This window comes from Phodopus roborovskii, unplaced genomic scaffold (genome assembly GCF_943737965.1).
Source record: "Phodopus roborovskii unplaced genomic scaffold, PHOROB, whole genome shotgun sequence".
Classification (NCBI taxonomy): domain Eukaryota; kingdom Metazoa; phylum Chordata; class Mammalia; order Rodentia; family Cricetidae; genus Phodopus; species Phodopus roborovskii.
In genome coordinates, this window is record NW_026126541.1 from 2,206,763 (window position 1) to 2,223,813 (window position 17,051).

The 17,051-nt window shown below is 49.4% G+C and overlaps 1 protein-coding gene across 1 annotated transcript in view; it reads right to left on the reverse strand.

The window, feature by feature from the left end:
- The window catches only part of Eno4 (enolase 4), a 30,746-nt gene that overhangs the window by 1,262 nt on the left and 12,433 nt on the right, over window positions 1-17,051 (reverse strand). Inside the window, exons 4-13 of the mRNA XM_051199786.1 lie at window positions 14,207-14,349; window positions 12,073-12,242; window positions 11,821-11,952; window positions 10,312-10,365; window positions 8,769-8,825; window positions 7,857-8,024; window positions 5,607-5,732; window positions 4,274-4,469; window positions 1,294-1,361; window positions 671-788 (exon numbers count right to left, since the gene is read on the reverse strand). Coding sequence (XP_051055743.1) covers window positions 671-788; window positions 1,294-1,361; window positions 4,274-4,469; window positions 5,607-5,732; window positions 7,857-8,024; window positions 8,769-8,825; window positions 10,312-10,365; window positions 11,821-11,952; window positions 12,073-12,242; window positions 14,207-14,349 — 1,232 coding nt within the window. The remainder of the gene's footprint in view (window positions 1-670; window positions 789-1,293; window positions 1,362-4,273; window positions 4,470-5,606; window positions 5,733-7,856; window positions 8,025-8,768; window positions 8,826-10,311; window positions 10,366-11,820; window positions 11,953-12,072; window positions 12,243-14,206; window positions 14,350-17,051) is intronic.

Consider the following 17,051-nt stretch of genomic DNA (forward strand, 5'->3'; position numbering starts at 1 on the left):
GTGGGGTGTGTGTGTGTATGACTGTGTGTGTATTTGTGTGTGTGTGACTGCATGTGTATGTGTGTGCGTGGTGTGTGTTGGTGTATGTGTGTGTGTGGTGTGTATGTGGTGTATGTGTGTGTATGTGGTGTATGTGTCTGTGTGTGGTGTGTGTGTGTGGGGTGTGTGTGGGGTGTGTGTGTCTGTGGGGTGTGTGTATGACTGTGTGTGTGTGTGTGTGTGTGTGTGTGTGTGTGTGTGTAACCTAATTCTCTCTGTGGCACCAACTTAGAATCAAGGTGCTGCCTACTTGTGGGACCTGGAACAAGTTGTCTCCAGGAGGGACACATCTGCCTGTAACTGACAGGGGCTGTGCAGAGAAACCTTAAGTATAATTTGGGCCATAACAAAAGGCAGGCTTGGAGATTCCAATCAATTAATTCTATTGAAAAGCACCAAGCGGCCAATTCAGCCAGAAGAAGGGTGGTGAGAGCCTTAAGCATTCAGGTAAATAGATAATCCATTAAGCCAACAATGGGCATTGTGGCGAGTGCCATCCTGCTCCAGTCAGCACTCATTTGTAGCCTTTGGATTGCCCCGCCCTCCTGCCGAGGGACTTCTATTCCCTCCCTTCCAATCTTTGTTCCCTTATTCACGGCTAAGGGAAAACAAAGGAGAAAGCAGCACGTACCCCATGTTCCGCTCTGGATGAGTTCTTCCTCTATAGTACAGAGACGGTTGTATTTGGTCACCCGTTCACCCCGAGAAAGACCCCCCAACTTGATAAACCGGGCACCGAGTCCAACAGCCTGGAGTGGGGGGAAGAAGTTATTTTAAACAGGAGAGCTTCGGTTTTAAGCAGCCTTTAACGAGGAAGGAATCTGCTGCAGGGTTCTGTGAGGGGGGTTTCTCCTCATCTTTATGGAAGTTAAGTGGCCTGCTGGCAAGCTCAGCACTGAAGGGCAAACAGATGGTGTGCCTGACAGACCAGTTTACTAGTTCTGAGAGTGCGCAGATCCGATTTCGCCGGAGCATGGCCTGGCCTTTCGCACCCCATCTCAGGAGGGAAGATTGAAAGTGTACACCTCACTCATTTTATCGTGCCCGTCATTTTCCCTGGACTTCAATTTTGCCTCTTTTTAAAAAGTTCAAAGATTAGCGCTTTGCAAAAGGGAGCTGTCTGGGCGGAAGCAAGTCTATTTCATAAAAGGTTACTCGACTTTCTCCACCAAAGGCTGCATTTCCCTGAAACACCAATTCATCATAAAAGCGGTGTCTTGGCAGTTCTGCAATTGACAGTCGTTCTGCACTTACCAGATCGACCAGGCTGTCATCAGAGGACTCTGCTTCTGTGCTCCCGAAGATGGCCAGCTGCCTCTTAGCTGCAAGAGCAGTTCCTGTCAGTCATGGTGGCTCACAAGCAGTCCACACTTAGGGAGGGTTAGGACTCTGATCAAAACTACAGGTTTCCTAGAGATTTCAGTGTTTCTGGGGATGAACGGACTATCTAACCACTTAAGCATCTGCGTTTTTTACAGCCCTGGCTGCATCTGTTTACTTCTTCTAACCCTGACGTGCTGATAAAAAAAAAAAAAAAAAAAAAAAAAAAACACAAAAACTGGGTCAGAGGAAATGTTCCCTGGGTAGAAACACTTGCCACACCGGCGGGAGGCCGTGAGTTTGATCCCTGGGGCCCCTGTAGAAGCTGCACACAACACCACTAACGTCTGTAATCCCACAGTAATATCAGCATTTTCACAGGGAGAGGAGACAGGAGGAACCTGGGGAGCTCCGAGGACAGCCAGCCTGGCCTATGCAGTAAGACAAGAGACTGCTTCAAACAACGTGGAAGGAGAGGGCCAATGCCCGAGGCTGTCCTTGGGCCTGCACATACACACGGCACATCAACAGGCACAACCACAAAGGCACATATTATTACATTTAAGACATTGTAGGGTTATACAGTATTGTTACTATTAGAAGGACGGGGGAGGGGGGAAAGGAGGGTGCTCAAATCAGACCAACTTTTTACGGCCACAGCTATGACATTCAGCTCCATTGCTGTTCCATGTAGAAGAATGTGTTTCAAGGCCACGGGCTGCAGAGTTCTTCCCTGGCACAAGCAACGTTCCCAACTCCCACTGGGGGATATCTACTCAAAGCAATGTTTTTTTCTGGATATGTCAGAGTTGCTAGTGACTATACATTTGAGGGTCTCAAAACCCCTTGGAACTTGCCAAGGTCTACAAAAGGCAGAGTCTGCGGTTTTTTTCTTTTTTTTTTTTTTTTTTTTTTTGTTTTTTGTTTTTCCCACACAGGAAGCTTTCGCCACCTACCCAGTTCTGCCAGCCCACCTTCTGACACCTGCCCCGTCCCCCTGGCTGCCAGGATGGTTCTGAGACTGTCCTTTTGTCTAGCTGACATCCCTGACCTGACGGTGGTATCTGTGTCAGGTACTGCGCATACGTGTACAGGACAGCCATGACCTCGCTGGATTTACACGTCCTTGGGGAATCTCAGCCCTTAACCGCACAAGTCTTCATAGTTATACCACAGAGAGAAGATACAGGTTGCTATTGCTGCGATGAAAGTTCAGAGCGGAATCATTAGGGGTCGGCGGGTCAGGTGTGGTGTGAACATTAGCACAAGTCCATTTAAGCCAAAACTTGAAGGATGAGGAGGAGCTGACCGAGTGAACGAATGGCGAGGCAGAGCCTTAGAGTCAAAGGAATGGCAGGCACGTCCTGACTTTGGAAAGGAGCAAGTGTAGGCAAGTGGGGTCACCGAAGGTCGAGGGAAGTTTTAACTTCTACAGACCTCCATCTGCATCAGGAAAATGGAGTGAGCAATGTGGATTATTCCTGCTGTGAGGATTTACCCCAGGGCTGAAATGGCTGCCACCCCTACTACCCAGCTGCCCTCTCCGGTGCTCCAAATCCACCAGTGGTGACCTCTTGGTCACTTGTCATCCCTGGGGCCCTGGTCTTGGATCCTGCTCCTTCCAGATTCCTGGCTAGGGACCTGCATCCAGATGTCTTCTTGATGCTATCTATCTATCTATCTATCTATCTATCTATCTATCTATCTACCAACCCACAGGCAGCTTCCTGGGACCACAGTTATTGAGCCTCCTTCCTGCTCCAGGTCTTCATGCTGACCAAAACAAAACAAACAGACAGACAAGCAACAACAAAAAACAAATCTGCTTCTCTTAAATGGGACCTTCTTGCCATTTCCTTAACTGTTCAGATAGACTGATTCCCCTCTCTAAGGGTGATCTAGCTCCAAACTGTGCCCAATCCCAGGCTTCCCTGTGCCAGTGTAAAGTAAAATGGGCCTGGGAGGTCTGGGTACGTTACAGGCAATTGAGTTTCAGTTCAGTTAATTGCTACACCCTTACTAGGGCAGTGTCTACATGGAAGGATGGAAATTCACCCTTGCACATAGAATCCCCTGGACTCATGGAGGAAATGGATCTTATTGTTAAATTAATTGTGTGTGACCACGTGGGTACATGTGTATGTGTAAACTAGCATATATACGTACATGCATGTATGTATGGAGGCCAGAGGACAGTCGGGATCTGTCATTAGCCTAGAATCTCACCGAGCAGGCTGGATTAACCTCCTGTCTCTAGCTCCTGTTGCGCCTTAACTGTGATTGCATTCACTTGACCTTTTTTACGTGGGTTCTGGGGACTGAACTCAGGTGCTCGCGCTTATGACCAAACATACTGGCGGGAAGCTCACAGGGCCTTGGCCGGGCATGGCAGGCTAACACATCCAGCCTCCCTCGAAGTGCTTGGTGTCCCACCTGAGCCAGAGACCTGCACTGTCTCTGGTGACGAGGCCAAGGTACCAGGTATTTCCCAGAGCAAGACGCAAAGTTTTAGACCTGTTCTTTAGCAGTAAGGGCTGGGTACTCCTTCTGAGTATCTGGTATTCCTCGGAACCCCAAAGTAACAGGCTAAAGCAAATAAATAGACGGGTGTGCCAAGATGGCTCTGCCCTCTGGAAGGGAACCAGGCTTCCGTCCCTCTGTTAGGGGCAGAAAGCCCAATGCGAAGCTGACAGCCGTGGTGATCAGTGGAAGGGTCTAACCGCGTGGACTAAGGCTGCCACAGAACAACATGGTGCCAGGTGCTAAGCTGGACTCAATCCCCCACCAATGGCTGGACTTTCTTTGCTGAAGGATTTAACCCTCCATTTTTGTTAACTTGGACATACTGTGTGGGTTTGGCTTCTTCCATAAACAAGCCATTATTATGGGTCTCTCGGGTAGATATTTTACTCACCGTCAAGAAGATGGGTTATTTCCACCAGGTCCGACATTGTGGTTTGGTTTGTGTGGCTTATGACCAGCCCATGGGATCTGGGGGTGCTGGTATTTCTGTGCTCTAGGAGCTTGGAGACGCTTCTGCAAGCAGCCCCTGCAATTATGTAGCACCTGGTAGCAAGGGCGTTATAGAGGCTGTCCCACTGTTCGGAGTCCTGGGCAAATATGTAAGAGTTGGTCATTACAGTGCACTGAATGCCATCACAAAACAAAAGGAATAACAGCACATAATCAAGTCATACACTTTCTCTGAAACACATAAAATATTTTCCTTGCCTTCTGAGCCCTGAGGATTTCTGTATACCATTGTCATACAAATTAGCAAGCTTTGTGGAGAGAAGTTTCCAAGTAATTTAATTTGAGCCTAAAGATCTTGTTGGGGAAACACACACACACACACACACACACACACACACACACACACACACACAATAACCAAGTTATCTTAGCTACTAGACCAGATTTCAAGCCATTCCACATTTGCTGATGTGCAGGTGGGTCCTTTCTCTCTGGTCAGCCTCGGGACTGTCCTTTCAAGGCTCAGTGAAGCCCTGAGTTCAGCCGTATTTTTGGGGGGTGCTGAAAGTATTCCAGGCTGTGAAAGGGAGCCCCGAAACTCCAAATCGGATCTAGCTTTCCTATTGCCTTGAATCTAACTAGCTGTCTCAGAGAGGATATCTATTCCATATACAGATGGTACTCAAATTCATAAAAATCAAGAATTCACATTTTGGATGTGGCCTTCCATGGCCTTTGCATGGCCCCGTGTCAGAAGTGTTCATTTGAATGGTGCTGTAAAACCTCGGGGTCTCGAACCTTCTCAAAATGCAGCCACCACGATACTTCGGTGCATGTGTACTAACTGGCCCTAGCCTGGGGGGGGGGATATCTGGCTTTATAAAAGTCCCTGTTTCCATGAGCACATGAAAATGATATATGATTAACCTATCGAAGCACTGGCTCCCACAGCAGGGACAGCTTCCCTCCGTCGGGCTGCTTGTAAATACACAGGTACTCCTGAAGGGCTTGCGACTGGCTCATTTCATTTCACAGACGGGCATGCTCCTAGGTAATTGTGTTTCTGCTATTCATTTGCTTGGTAAGTGCCTTTTCATAAATGCCAAAACAAAGCTGCTCAGCCCAGCCCAGATTACTACACCGTTTCCAGAAACAGGGGTCCAGGAGAATGGGGTTTGCATTCTGCTTTGTTATAGAGTGTGAAAGGTAAGACCTCTCACTTTATCACGTGTGAAATACATGTTGTAAAACAGAAAAAGGTGGAGCCTGCTCACCTCCTTCCTGAAAGGATCAATTAAGGCGATAATGGAGGGATACTTGTTGATCAGATCCACGTACAGGTCCACCATCTCTGCTGTGTTCTTGTGGGAGCCCACCATCACTTCATACTTCCCTTTATTCTGGTGAGAATAAAGAAGGTGGCGCAAGGTAAATGATGGCGTCTTTGGATGGTAAGGACGCCGGTCAGACTCTGTTCCTTCCGGTGGTTGTGCACTAGGCACTAGTGCTTCTCAAGACGCAAAACTGATACACTGTATTTTTTGGGTTGTTGCTAATTCTCTCGTACTTTGTATCCTGACTGCAGCTTCCCCCACCCCCCTTCCCCTTCCCTGCACTTTAAATTTGGTAAGGGGAAGACTCCTGAAGCCCCAGAGAGCTCTTCCCACAGACTTCGAATGATGAAGCCCTCTGTACAAAAGTACGCAGTGAGAGAGGAACAGCTTTCTATTTAGGGTTGTGACATGGTAGTGCAGGCTCCCAGCTGCCTGGGTAGGTGGACAATAACACAAACCTATAGACTGCCACACAGAGCAGCAATGCAGACCTGCCCACTCCAGACCCCGCTGTGGTCTTGAGTGGACTCACAGGGAACTAACTAGTCACTTCCCTTTCTGTAAACACGATGAACTCTGAAACCAGGGCAAAGGTTTTCCGCAAACTGACACCCAGCAGGGAGCAGCAAAAGTCCTGGAAAGGTGGCTCTGCCTCGGGGAACCTGCCACTTGCCCTGAAAGGGGACGGTCCTGGTGCAAGCCTATTCTTTTGATTTCCGCATTAAAGTTTGAGGTTAAATGTGGCCTGAGGATCCAGTTCAGCCCTGTAAGACAAAGCAGCTTGCTCTCAGATCTGTGGGCCCCCTGGATGGCACCTGGGATTCTTTGGTTAGCAAGGGCGTTGGGCTAGGAAGTGGGCGGTTTGCTTTGCTAATACCCTCCTGCTGCTCCAGCTAATGGAACCAGGCTCTTCTGGAGCTAAGCAGGTTCCAAAGACATCTACAGTTAAAAGGATTTTCTACCTTTTTCACATTAATAAGCAGCAAGAAGTTTTAGCTTCTATAATGAGAAGCTTAAAAACCCTGTCTTGTCACTGAAGGGTTGCTAATGACTTTGAACTAACATTATTGTAAGAATTATCTGATATCAAGCTAATAACATTTTACCGAATATAAGCAATAAATGCTCGTTCTTGTTAGCACTAGCAGTCAGTATATTCATAGTTCTGGGTATACGTTACGGATGAAAACATGCAATTATTTTTCTTAACGGTATGCCTAGGAACCAATCATTACACGAAGAATAGGAAATTAACTTTAAACATCCCTTTGTGTGCTTAGTTTCTTTAGAAAGTAAAATAACTTCTAGAAATCAGCCAAAACTTAGGGTTCTTCTATACTGTTCGCATTTTTCTTTGTCAGAATCACAGTTAGGTGAGGTCCTATTTGCCACATCTCCCGAACCGTCAGTAATTACCAAGCTGGCACTCAGGTGCTTCAGTATGATGGGCATTCTGCAAACCTGGAAACCAGCATGGATGCGTCTGAGGATGGCAAGTGTGTACAAGTGTGTAAAACTGGAAACTGACTAGATTCCCTACCGCACACATGCCCAGGCATAGAGGTGAACTACTGCTGTAGCCTGGGGGAGAGGGGAGGGTCAGATTTAATTTCCTTTTAAAATGTTTCTCTCTGTAGGCCAAGTGATCGACAGGTGATGGTCCAGGCGGGGGACGATGATGTATTTAGTCGGAATAAAACCTACATTCGTCATGAAGTCAACACCTTGGGGATGTGGCTCAGTGGTGGAATGCTTGCCTAGCATGTGTGAATGAGGGTGTGATTTCATGCCCTTTCATGCTTGACAAATTCGGCATTTACCAACACCAAATGCCTTGTGCTCACAAAGCATACCGGACTGTGAAATTATTTCCCGTCGGCTTTCATGATTACATTATAAATCGTGCAATTAAATAGGTTCCTAAGAAGTTAAAAAAAAAAAAAAGAGGGGAATTTTATACTTTTTTCACGTTTAAAACCTTCATTTTATGTGTCCATTTTAATCACAGAATTTCCATGTGTAATCATGTAATAATAATAGCACATTATTTTCTAGTTATTACCTAATTTGGCCTCCTCCACTCCATTTTTTACTTACGAGGGTGTGACGGCATCTGTTCAAAAAAATATTCAGGTGAGTTCTAAGCTAGAAACCGCGGCCTGTAAACAAGGGGCTGCTCTGAGAACTCACATAGTCCATCAACTCGTGGGCGGCGCAGTTGAGAGCCAGGTGCAGGCTCACCCCCAGTTCTAGCCCCAGGTTGGAGCAGATGCCCTGGATGAGAAGCAGAGGCTGCTCTATGGTGTCGTAGTTGACGGTTAGACAGCCCAGGTGGGATATCTTGCCAGTGATCGGCTGCTGCAAAGTCAAGACAGGATGACCTGAGCCTCACAACATGTGGCAGACAAGGGTTTTAAGTGGACAGGGGGTCTCCAAAGATCCACCTACTCCCCCCCCCCTTTTTTTTTTTTTTTTTTTTTTTTTTTTTTTTTTTTGATGATTTCCACTTTTAAGCCACCTCGCCCCCGACTCTGCTTGGGGCATTTCACTCCCCAACATCAACCGCTTTTGTTTCTTCCATGCGTCTGGCTCTGCCCTTGTTCTTTGGGCTAACCTGAGCCGCCAATTACCAGGCTATCCCTGTAAGCATCTTGGATCTCTAACTCCCTCCACTTCCAAGCCTGCTATCTTATGTTCTGGTTTATTCTAGGTGAGCGCCGTTGCTAATTTTCGTTTCTTAGTTAGTGCTAGCAAGATAACTCAGTAGGAAAGGCACATCCCACCAAGCCTGGCACCCAAGTGCCACATGGTGGAAGGAGGGGACAGACTCCTCTGAGTTGCCCTCTGACCTCCCCGGGTGGGAACACTGCCTCTGTCCTTCTCTGTCGGTTAATGATACTACGAATACCTAGACTGCCCTCTGCCACTCTACTATTGATGCAGACAGCCTCTCTCCCAACTCTTCCACCTGGGAGGTCAGATCCAGTCCTGCTCACTCATCATAAAGGCTGCCTTACGACCTGGCCATTTCAGCTAATGCGCACACTGCACTCGGGAGGCAGAGGCAGGAGGATCTCTGAGTTCGAGGCCGCCCTGGCTTACCTGGCCTCTTTTGCCTCCATCATGCCCCTTTTTGGTCTCTGGTTTTGGAGGGGGGAGCTGTGGGAGATAAAGGGGGAAAAGGTGTCACTTGCTACTTTCAGACCGTTCCACGGGCAGCAAGCAGAGCCGTGGGCTTGCTATTCTTAGGGGACGTGAATCTCACTCCCGTTCACGTGCACGGGAAGTTAGCATACACACCGGGGTCATTGCAGACACGCCCTTCTAGAAGCCCCTAACTGTTTCTCAGACACACTCAGGTCCATGTTTAGGCGGACCTCCTCTGCCGTTTACCCACTGCACACAGATTCTCCTCCAAGCACGCAGCTCACAATGGGACTCCCGGTGTGAGTGCAGCTGCTTCCGGGCAGGAGAGTACCGAAGCTTCTCCCAACCTCAGAACCTCTGCTTGCCGCTGTGGGATTTGCTTCCACAGCCCCAATGTTCTCAGAGTAGAATCAGGGTGTGTTTGATTTTTTTTTTTTTTTTTTTGTGGAGAGAGCCAAACGTCATGAAATACTTCATAAATCCTAAAGGGTGATCTTAGCAAAGAGTCAGTGTCTCGGGAACTAAACTAGGTCACAGGTGGTTTCAACTCCACACAAACCCAGCGTCACATAGGAGGAGGGACCCTCAGCTGAAGAGCTGCCCGGGTTAGCCTGGCTATGGCTGTGTCTGTGAGCCATTTTCTTTCTTTCTTTTTTTTGAGGGGGGCATTTGAAACAGGGTTTCTCTGTATAACAGCCCTGGCTGCCCTGGAATTTGCTCATACTCAGAGATCCACCTGCCCATCTCCTAAGTGCTAAGATTAAAGGTGAGCCTCACACCGCCACCTGGCTGTGAGGCTTTTCTTAACTGTTAATTGATACAGAAGAGTTCAGCCTACCGTGTGTGTGTGTGTGTGTGTGTGTGTGTGTGTGTGTGTGTGTGTGTGTGTCCATCCATACACTGCTCCCCTAACCCACCTTTCCAACGTGCCTTTTGCACCCCTCCCGTTAGGACAGTCGTCACCCTCACACCTCGGAGCTCCCTTTGCTTTCTCCTAGTCCTTCCTGGTGTCTAGTCACCTACCTAGAGGCGCCCTCTCCTCTCCTACCCACTCCACCACGACCATCCTGGCTGTATCTGTACAGTGACACCCTCCTCCCTCACCCTGATGATTTAAACAGGCCCAGCATTGCTGGTTATATTTAATGGACCCGAGATAATGTGAGAGATTTAGAAATGATTAAATGTGCAAACTATGTAAACAAAGGAAAGTAGCTGAACAACCTAGTGGAGACCGTAAGCCAGTAAGCAACCCACGTCTTCAGTTCCAGGTTCCTGCCCTACTGTCTTCAGTGATGGATCGGGGTCTGGAAGTGGAAGCCAAATAAACCCTTTCCTCCCAGGTTGCTTTTTTTAGTCATGATGTTTACTGGGGCACGAGAAAGCCAGCTAGGACAACTTGGTTCTCCACAGCAACAACAGCAATGCTGATTTAACCCCCAAATGAACTACCAGCTGGATTGAGTATCAGTAATTACCTCAGCCTCCCTTTACATACCGTCTCCATCACTCTGTTAATTTGTTTCTGAATTTCCAGAAGCAACTCTATACCCTGCAAGTAGAACAGCCATGGTGTATAACTTCAGTCTGCAGATTTTAAACTTGACATTCACACCCGGTGTTTGCTGAGAGTGTTCATGGACTCCCTACTGAGGTAGTGGATGGGATGGGTGGTCTACACAATGAGAAGAAAAATGGTAATCTCTGACACACACATGCACGTGCGCGCACACACACATGCACACACACACATGCACACACACATGCACACCCGATGGCTTGAGCGTGAGTGACAGGCTCTGCCTTGGCATCTTCATTGTGAAAACTGGATAACCATTCTTTATCACAGCCTCTCAACACAGCAATATATGTCACAGGTCACCAAGGAGGCCTGGCTAGAGTAGTTTTGAATCCCGTTACTTAAGGGTAGGACACTGGGGCTGGAGAGATGGCGCATCTGGAAAAGAGCATGTTCTTGCAGGGGACACGGGTTCAGTTCCCAGCATCCTCAGAACAGCTGACCATTGTCCGCAATTCCATCTGCAGAGAACCCGGCACCCTCTTGTGGCCTCCTCAGGCACCGTCTAGACAGGGTGGCGGGGTACACGTGCAGGCACAACACCATACACGTAAAGTAAACATAAATGCATCTGTAGGAGGAGGAAGGGGAGGACATTTGCACATGAAGATGAGGGCCGCACTCAGAGTGCCCGAAACCCAAAGAGCGCAGCCGTAGTAAGTACAAGAGGGATCCGGCCATGCGGTCGGAATGTGACCCGACAAGACGACCTGAGCGTCTCGTGTAAACTCTAGTTTCCTGAAAATGGAAATGGTGAGGTAATGACAATTTTGTCTGAAAGGCACCCGTTTCCACGAAGAAAGCTAGTGAAACTTCCATGGAGCTTATTTTCAGTAAGTTAGGAAAAAAAATCTCACTCGTGCAGGAGGGGTGGTAGGGGGAAGCTTCCTCTCCGCTTCTGATGGTGTTCGTCATAGCATGAACCTTAGGTAGTTATTTCTAATGCCTAACTGGCAGAGGACTCGGGGGGGGGGGCGTGACTCTCTGTGGGCACTGAAGGGCAATGTACACCTCACCAGCACATCCCAAGAGGGGAACCTGACACCGGATGCATTCATTTCACAGGCGAGCACCAAACACCCTGTGGGCGCTGGCCTGGAGTTCTTACTTAACAGGGTAGGTTGCTGGGAAGCGCAGGCTCCTGCTGCAGCCAGCCCCTTAGGTAAAGAAGATACTCCTGTTACTTTATACAAGCCTGGCTCCTGTGAGATGCTCACATGAGCCAGCCATGGCTGCACCAAGCCAGACCTCTAAGAGGTTCTGTTTCCTTTGATTTGTCCTGCTTTCTCCGCGCCCATTTCCTAAAATTTCATGTGTTTAATTCGCTTTCTCTCGGTCTACACTAAAAATTCACCAATGGTGGAAGATATTGGGGAGGAGGGGCGGGCGGGCGGGCAGGAAAACTATCTTTAGCTGATTATCGGGTACTTGTTTGGTTGTTAATCCAGGATGGGGTATGCACATCACTTCTTTCATTAGATTTAGCTTCCCGGGCGACGACTTCCCACAGCTGAGTACAGATCCCATCAGCAAGGGCATGGAGAACATCGGTGGCAGCTCCTGAAACAGGGAAGCGAAGCAGGGGACCGTGGGGTGGGAATGGCAGTCGGCCGCCCCCCCCCCCCGCCACACCCCAGGCTCCATGCAGCAGCGTAGCGATGGGACGCAACCGTCACTGACCTGGCCGTGCTTCAGTGAGGCGAATCTCAGGTACAGAGGAATACTGGCCAGGCTGGCACTCGCTTTGGCAACAGCTAGGGACACAGCTCCTATGGCCATGCTACCGTGGAGCACTGGTTCGGGGGGCTCTGCCGGTACGATAGGCTTCTCCAAAAGGGTGTCCCTCCGTCCTAGAGGGCAAGCATAGGCAAACCATTTTCTTTGAATGCTGCACTCACAGAAGACCCCCCCTCCGCCACCGCACAGACTGAAGAGAACCCCAAGGCTGGGACTCTCCTCCTCCTCCTCAGATTTGTTCACTTGGCCGTGGATTCCGCCTGATGAGTTTTAGGCCATGCACCATGAACTTGGTCCACAATCAGATGAGGTCGATGTTGCTACACCCACATTTGCAGGTAACCAGACTGAGATTTGTTGCGGCTGAGAGACCACAGCACAGTCATTGGCCAAGACTGTTAGGGGATATCCAGCCACACTGTGAACCCCGAGTTTGCACTGGCGTTAATGAAATAAAATCAACCTTGGATCGAGAGGCTGAGTTAGCAACCAGTTGACAGAAAGTCATCATAGAGCGGGGGGGGGGGGTTTGGGGGCATCTGGGAGAGACAGAGAGGCACACAGGAAGTAGCAGGGCGGGGCTTTGAGTGGTGTGGCTCACGACATACACACTTTTGGGGAGACGCCGGCAAGCACAGAATATTCGTTAGTTGCTGCTCAACCTCTCTGGGCCAGCGGGTTTTCACCCCAGCCTTTGACTCTCGAGTCTCATTTATAAATCGAGTGATAGAGATTCAGTTAAAGCCACCGTGAGCAGCAGCGGAGGCTGCCACAGAGCCAGTGCCTGTGGGAACGGAATTCCCACCAGGCTGCAGCCTGCACCACTGGGCTGCTGCGGGAGAAGCAGGCCTATAGCTGCAGAGCTGCAGTTGCTGACTAAAACAGCAGTGGACTGAGGCGCAGGCACTGCGGAGGATAAAACGTTAACACGTGTTACAGGCGGTCCACCCGGACTTGACTTAAGAGTCTTTGAATTCCAAACCCTCCATGCGTTTGCCTAACTTGCTGTCTTTTTCTCTAAACCCAAAGCCATGCTTTGTTCTGTGTTTGGCTGTCAGTCTACCCAGAATCCTCACCCCACCCCATCTCAGCCACCCAGTCTCTTCAAGCCTCCCCGAGCCTCCAGTTCTTCTCCACAGCTCCCTTGGTCCTCAGGGGGAGAGGAGTCACACAAGCACCCAGCATAGTTAGTACTGAGCAAATCCCCTCTCCGTCTGTACTTTCTCCCTCCTTAAGCTCTCAGTTCCGAGTCAAAAGCATCTGCCCAGTGAGGTTCCTCCGTGGATCCCATCTGGGGCTCGGCAGCGTCCACGCCCTCAGGGAAAAGAAGCATCTAACGGAATTCTTTTGCTGAGGGCGGTTCTATTCCCCTCTCTGAATCTGAGCGGCAGAGACAATGAAATGAGGGACCTTATTCCATCACCTCCCTCAGTTCCTTCCTGGCTCAGTTTTCTTGTCGTCTCCTCTTCCTCCTCTTCCTCTTCCTCCTCCTCATTTCTCCTTCCTCCTTCCTTCCCCTCCTCCTCCTTCTTCTGCCTGTCCCGGAACTCTCTCTGTAGACCAGGCTGGTCTTGAACTCACAGAGATGCGCCTGCCTCTGCCTCCTGAGAGCTGAGATTAAAGGCGTGCGCCAGCACTGCCTGTCGCGGCTTGGCTTTTGACTGCCTCGTGGAAACTTCCAGGGAGGTGCAAGCCCCTGCCTTCCATGCAGCCACCCCCTCTTACGTTTCTCCCACTGCTACTGTTTATGCCATTTTATTCCATAAGTGCTCCCCTATGAATAAGAGCGCAATCACTTTGCTTCTCAAGTCAAATGGAGGGAGAAGTGGGACAAAGCCCTTCACCACCCAGCATGGCAGTGTCAAGGGAGGAGGGTTGCACGTGGCTGGGGTTGCACGTGGCTGGGGGTTGCACGTGGCTGGGGTTGCACGTGGCTGGGTTGCACGTGGCTGGGTTGCACGTGGCTGGGGTTGCACGTGGCTGGGGTTGCACGTGGCTGGCACTGCCCACCCCAAAGTCCAGCTCCCCCCCCCATACCTTTGCAATGAAAGGCGTTGGGAGGTGGCAGGCCGCTCACCTGGCTTCTGTCCTTTCTTTTTGGTGGGAGGTGGGGGAGGAGGTGGTGGGACTGATGGTGGAGGTGGGTGCACTGGCTCCTCAGGGCTCTTTTCCAGTTCTCTTCTCTCTTTATCTTCTTGTACTTTATTTTCAAAGAATATCCTGAGCGGCAAGAAATACAAGACTTTACAATGGGGCGTCACGCCTTAGAGCTCTGATCCTGACGTGTCTCAGTAATATGAGTTTCTCAAGCTAATGAAATTTTATTTTTTTTCCCCCAAGAGTCAAATTCTTACCATTGAAATTACTTGAGCTCCTTTTTTTTTTTTTTTTTTATACTCTCAAAATGAAATTGAAAGACATAATTTGGTTAAGGGCTACCGGATTTTCTTTTTATGTAAATAACATTGGGAAACCAAACCAGTAAAGAACCCTTGGTGAAAATGGTCACAGTCATCTTTTCCTTTTCTCCTTACCAAGAGATTTATCTTTACGTGTGTGCGCGTGTGTGCGTGTACACGTAGGTACCCGTGAAGGCCAGAGGAGCTGGGGTTACACCCAGCAGCGAGCTGCCCAATGTGAGTACAGGGAACTCACGTTGGGTGCTCTGTAGGAGCAGGATGCACTCTTAACTACAGATCCATCTCTCCAGCTTCCCATCTTTCCTTCTGATGAGGGGAAGGCGTGTGTGACTTAGAATGAGCATGTATAAAAACTTTTGGGAAACCCCTAGTAGACACGGCTGCACCACGTCTCACCTCCTCCCCCATCCTGGAGTAAAAAAGACAACAGGTTCCATAGACCAACAATACATAAACAAACAAATAGGGGAATAAAGACAAACATTCCTGGGGGATCAGATCAGGGTTGCGTTAGATTTACTAACAACCCTGATCTGGTGGGGCGATGCTTTTAAAGAACTGAAGGAAACTGATTAATTGAACAGAACGGAAAATTCTGTGCTCCGCCCAACTATCAACCATGAGGGCAAAAGTGCTGACACTCTTCATGGAGGAATTTAAAATACTTCACCCCACATCCTCTTTCTCACGTCTCTCAAAAGTCTCCCCTTTCCTTCCTCCATCTGTCTCTCTCTCCCTTCCTCTGAGGAACCTGCCTGACTCCATTTTGAAGGCAGGAGCCATTATACTGCACTGTAAAACACATTTCCATTTACTGTAAGGGCTGGGTTGCTCTCTGTTCCCTGGGAACCAACCTTCCCCGCCTCCTGACCTTGACTTGATTTTGAGAAGAGCCTTACACTCGCTGGCCCTCCCTAATCACATGGGGATCCTCATCACCCCATTGTATCTCTTCTGTAAAACAACTTGTGATAGGTCGGGCTGTGGTGGTAGTGCACGCCTTTAGTCCCAGCACTTGGGAGGCAGAGGCGGGATGATTTCTGTGAGTTCCAGGCCAGTCTGGGCTACAGAGTGAGTTCCAGGACAGCCAGAGCTGTTACACAGAGAAACCCTGCCTCAAAACAAAGTCACACACAAACTAAAAACCAAAAATAAAAAAAAAATAAAAATTTAAAAAATAAAAATAAATCTACTTGTGATTTTACTCCTTAAAAGGGGTCCAAGAAATGGATTAGGGACTGCTCTATTTAACCTGACGAGGAGGCAGTTCCTGGCCAGCTCTTGGATGCATCCCAGTTAAAAAAAAAAAAAAAAAATCGAGCTTGCTTCGAATTTGGTTTTAGATTCTGGTAGTGATCTTAGTCTTGCCTTGGGATTGACACTTTCTGGAGGCCCCCTCCCCAGAGATTCAGACGACTCACCCAAATTCTCAATCCTGACCTTTGCTCTGGAACTCTGGCATGCTCAGGAGGTGCCTGCCCTGAGATGTCCCAAGGCGAAGGCTCCGAGGTTGCCTTCAGTTCATGGACTACTGGGGTGAACTTGTGTACTGAGAAAAGAAAGCAGCGTGCATCCGCAGAGGCCTCCTGGTGAGTTACGGTCTGGTTCTGTTTTGTGGGATCCCTACCTTGGACTTGGAGGGGTTTCAAACGGACCCCTCCGGGGCAAAAACCGAGACATCACCCCGCGCTCCTGAGGGCCTTGGTCAGGTTTTATGTCTTCTCTTTGGGTTCCCTTCACTCTCCTCTTTCTGCGTTTGTACTTACGCGCTAACCGGTTCATTTCGGACTTGGGGTGACTGAACTGATAGACAGTATGGGTGATGAGACTGGCCAGCCTAACAGTTTGGGAAACGATACCCCCGAACATTCTGTGAGACTGAATGGCCCACAGCGGGGTCGACTGGCCCTCCCAGGGCACTTTCCACTCTCATGGCCTGGGCAGCAGTTAGGGTCACCCTCCCTAAGCCTGGCCACCTACATCAGATTGGATACATCTTGCTTGGGCTGAAGCAGCTTCCAAGCCAACCCCCTGGATGACCCACAATGGATGAGGTGGCCAAGCCCTGGTTGTTGGCAGACGGACCCTTTGGGGGCCGGTAGCAGAGACCGACGAGCCCCCTCTGAGAAGGTATTCTTCATGACTCACGGGAAGAAGAATTCCCCTCCCTCTGTATGACCATCTTTACCCTCTTCGTCCCTCCTCTCCTCACCTCACCACGGAGGCCTCGCTCTGCCCCATCTGTGCCTACCTCTACTCCAACACCTACCTCTTCTCTACCTGTCCTACCAGCCCCCAGCTCTTCCCCATCCCCACACCAGACCCACCAATGGCTCCTCCGATTCTGGTCCTGGGGTGGCACCTCCTTCAGTCATTACTCCCCTGTGGCCATTTCCTGACACTCGCTACCGTGTGTCCCTTTCTCCACCACAGATGTTTACAACTGGAAAAACCAGAACCCTCCTTTTAGCACCAGCCAGATTGCTCAATTACGCTAACTGA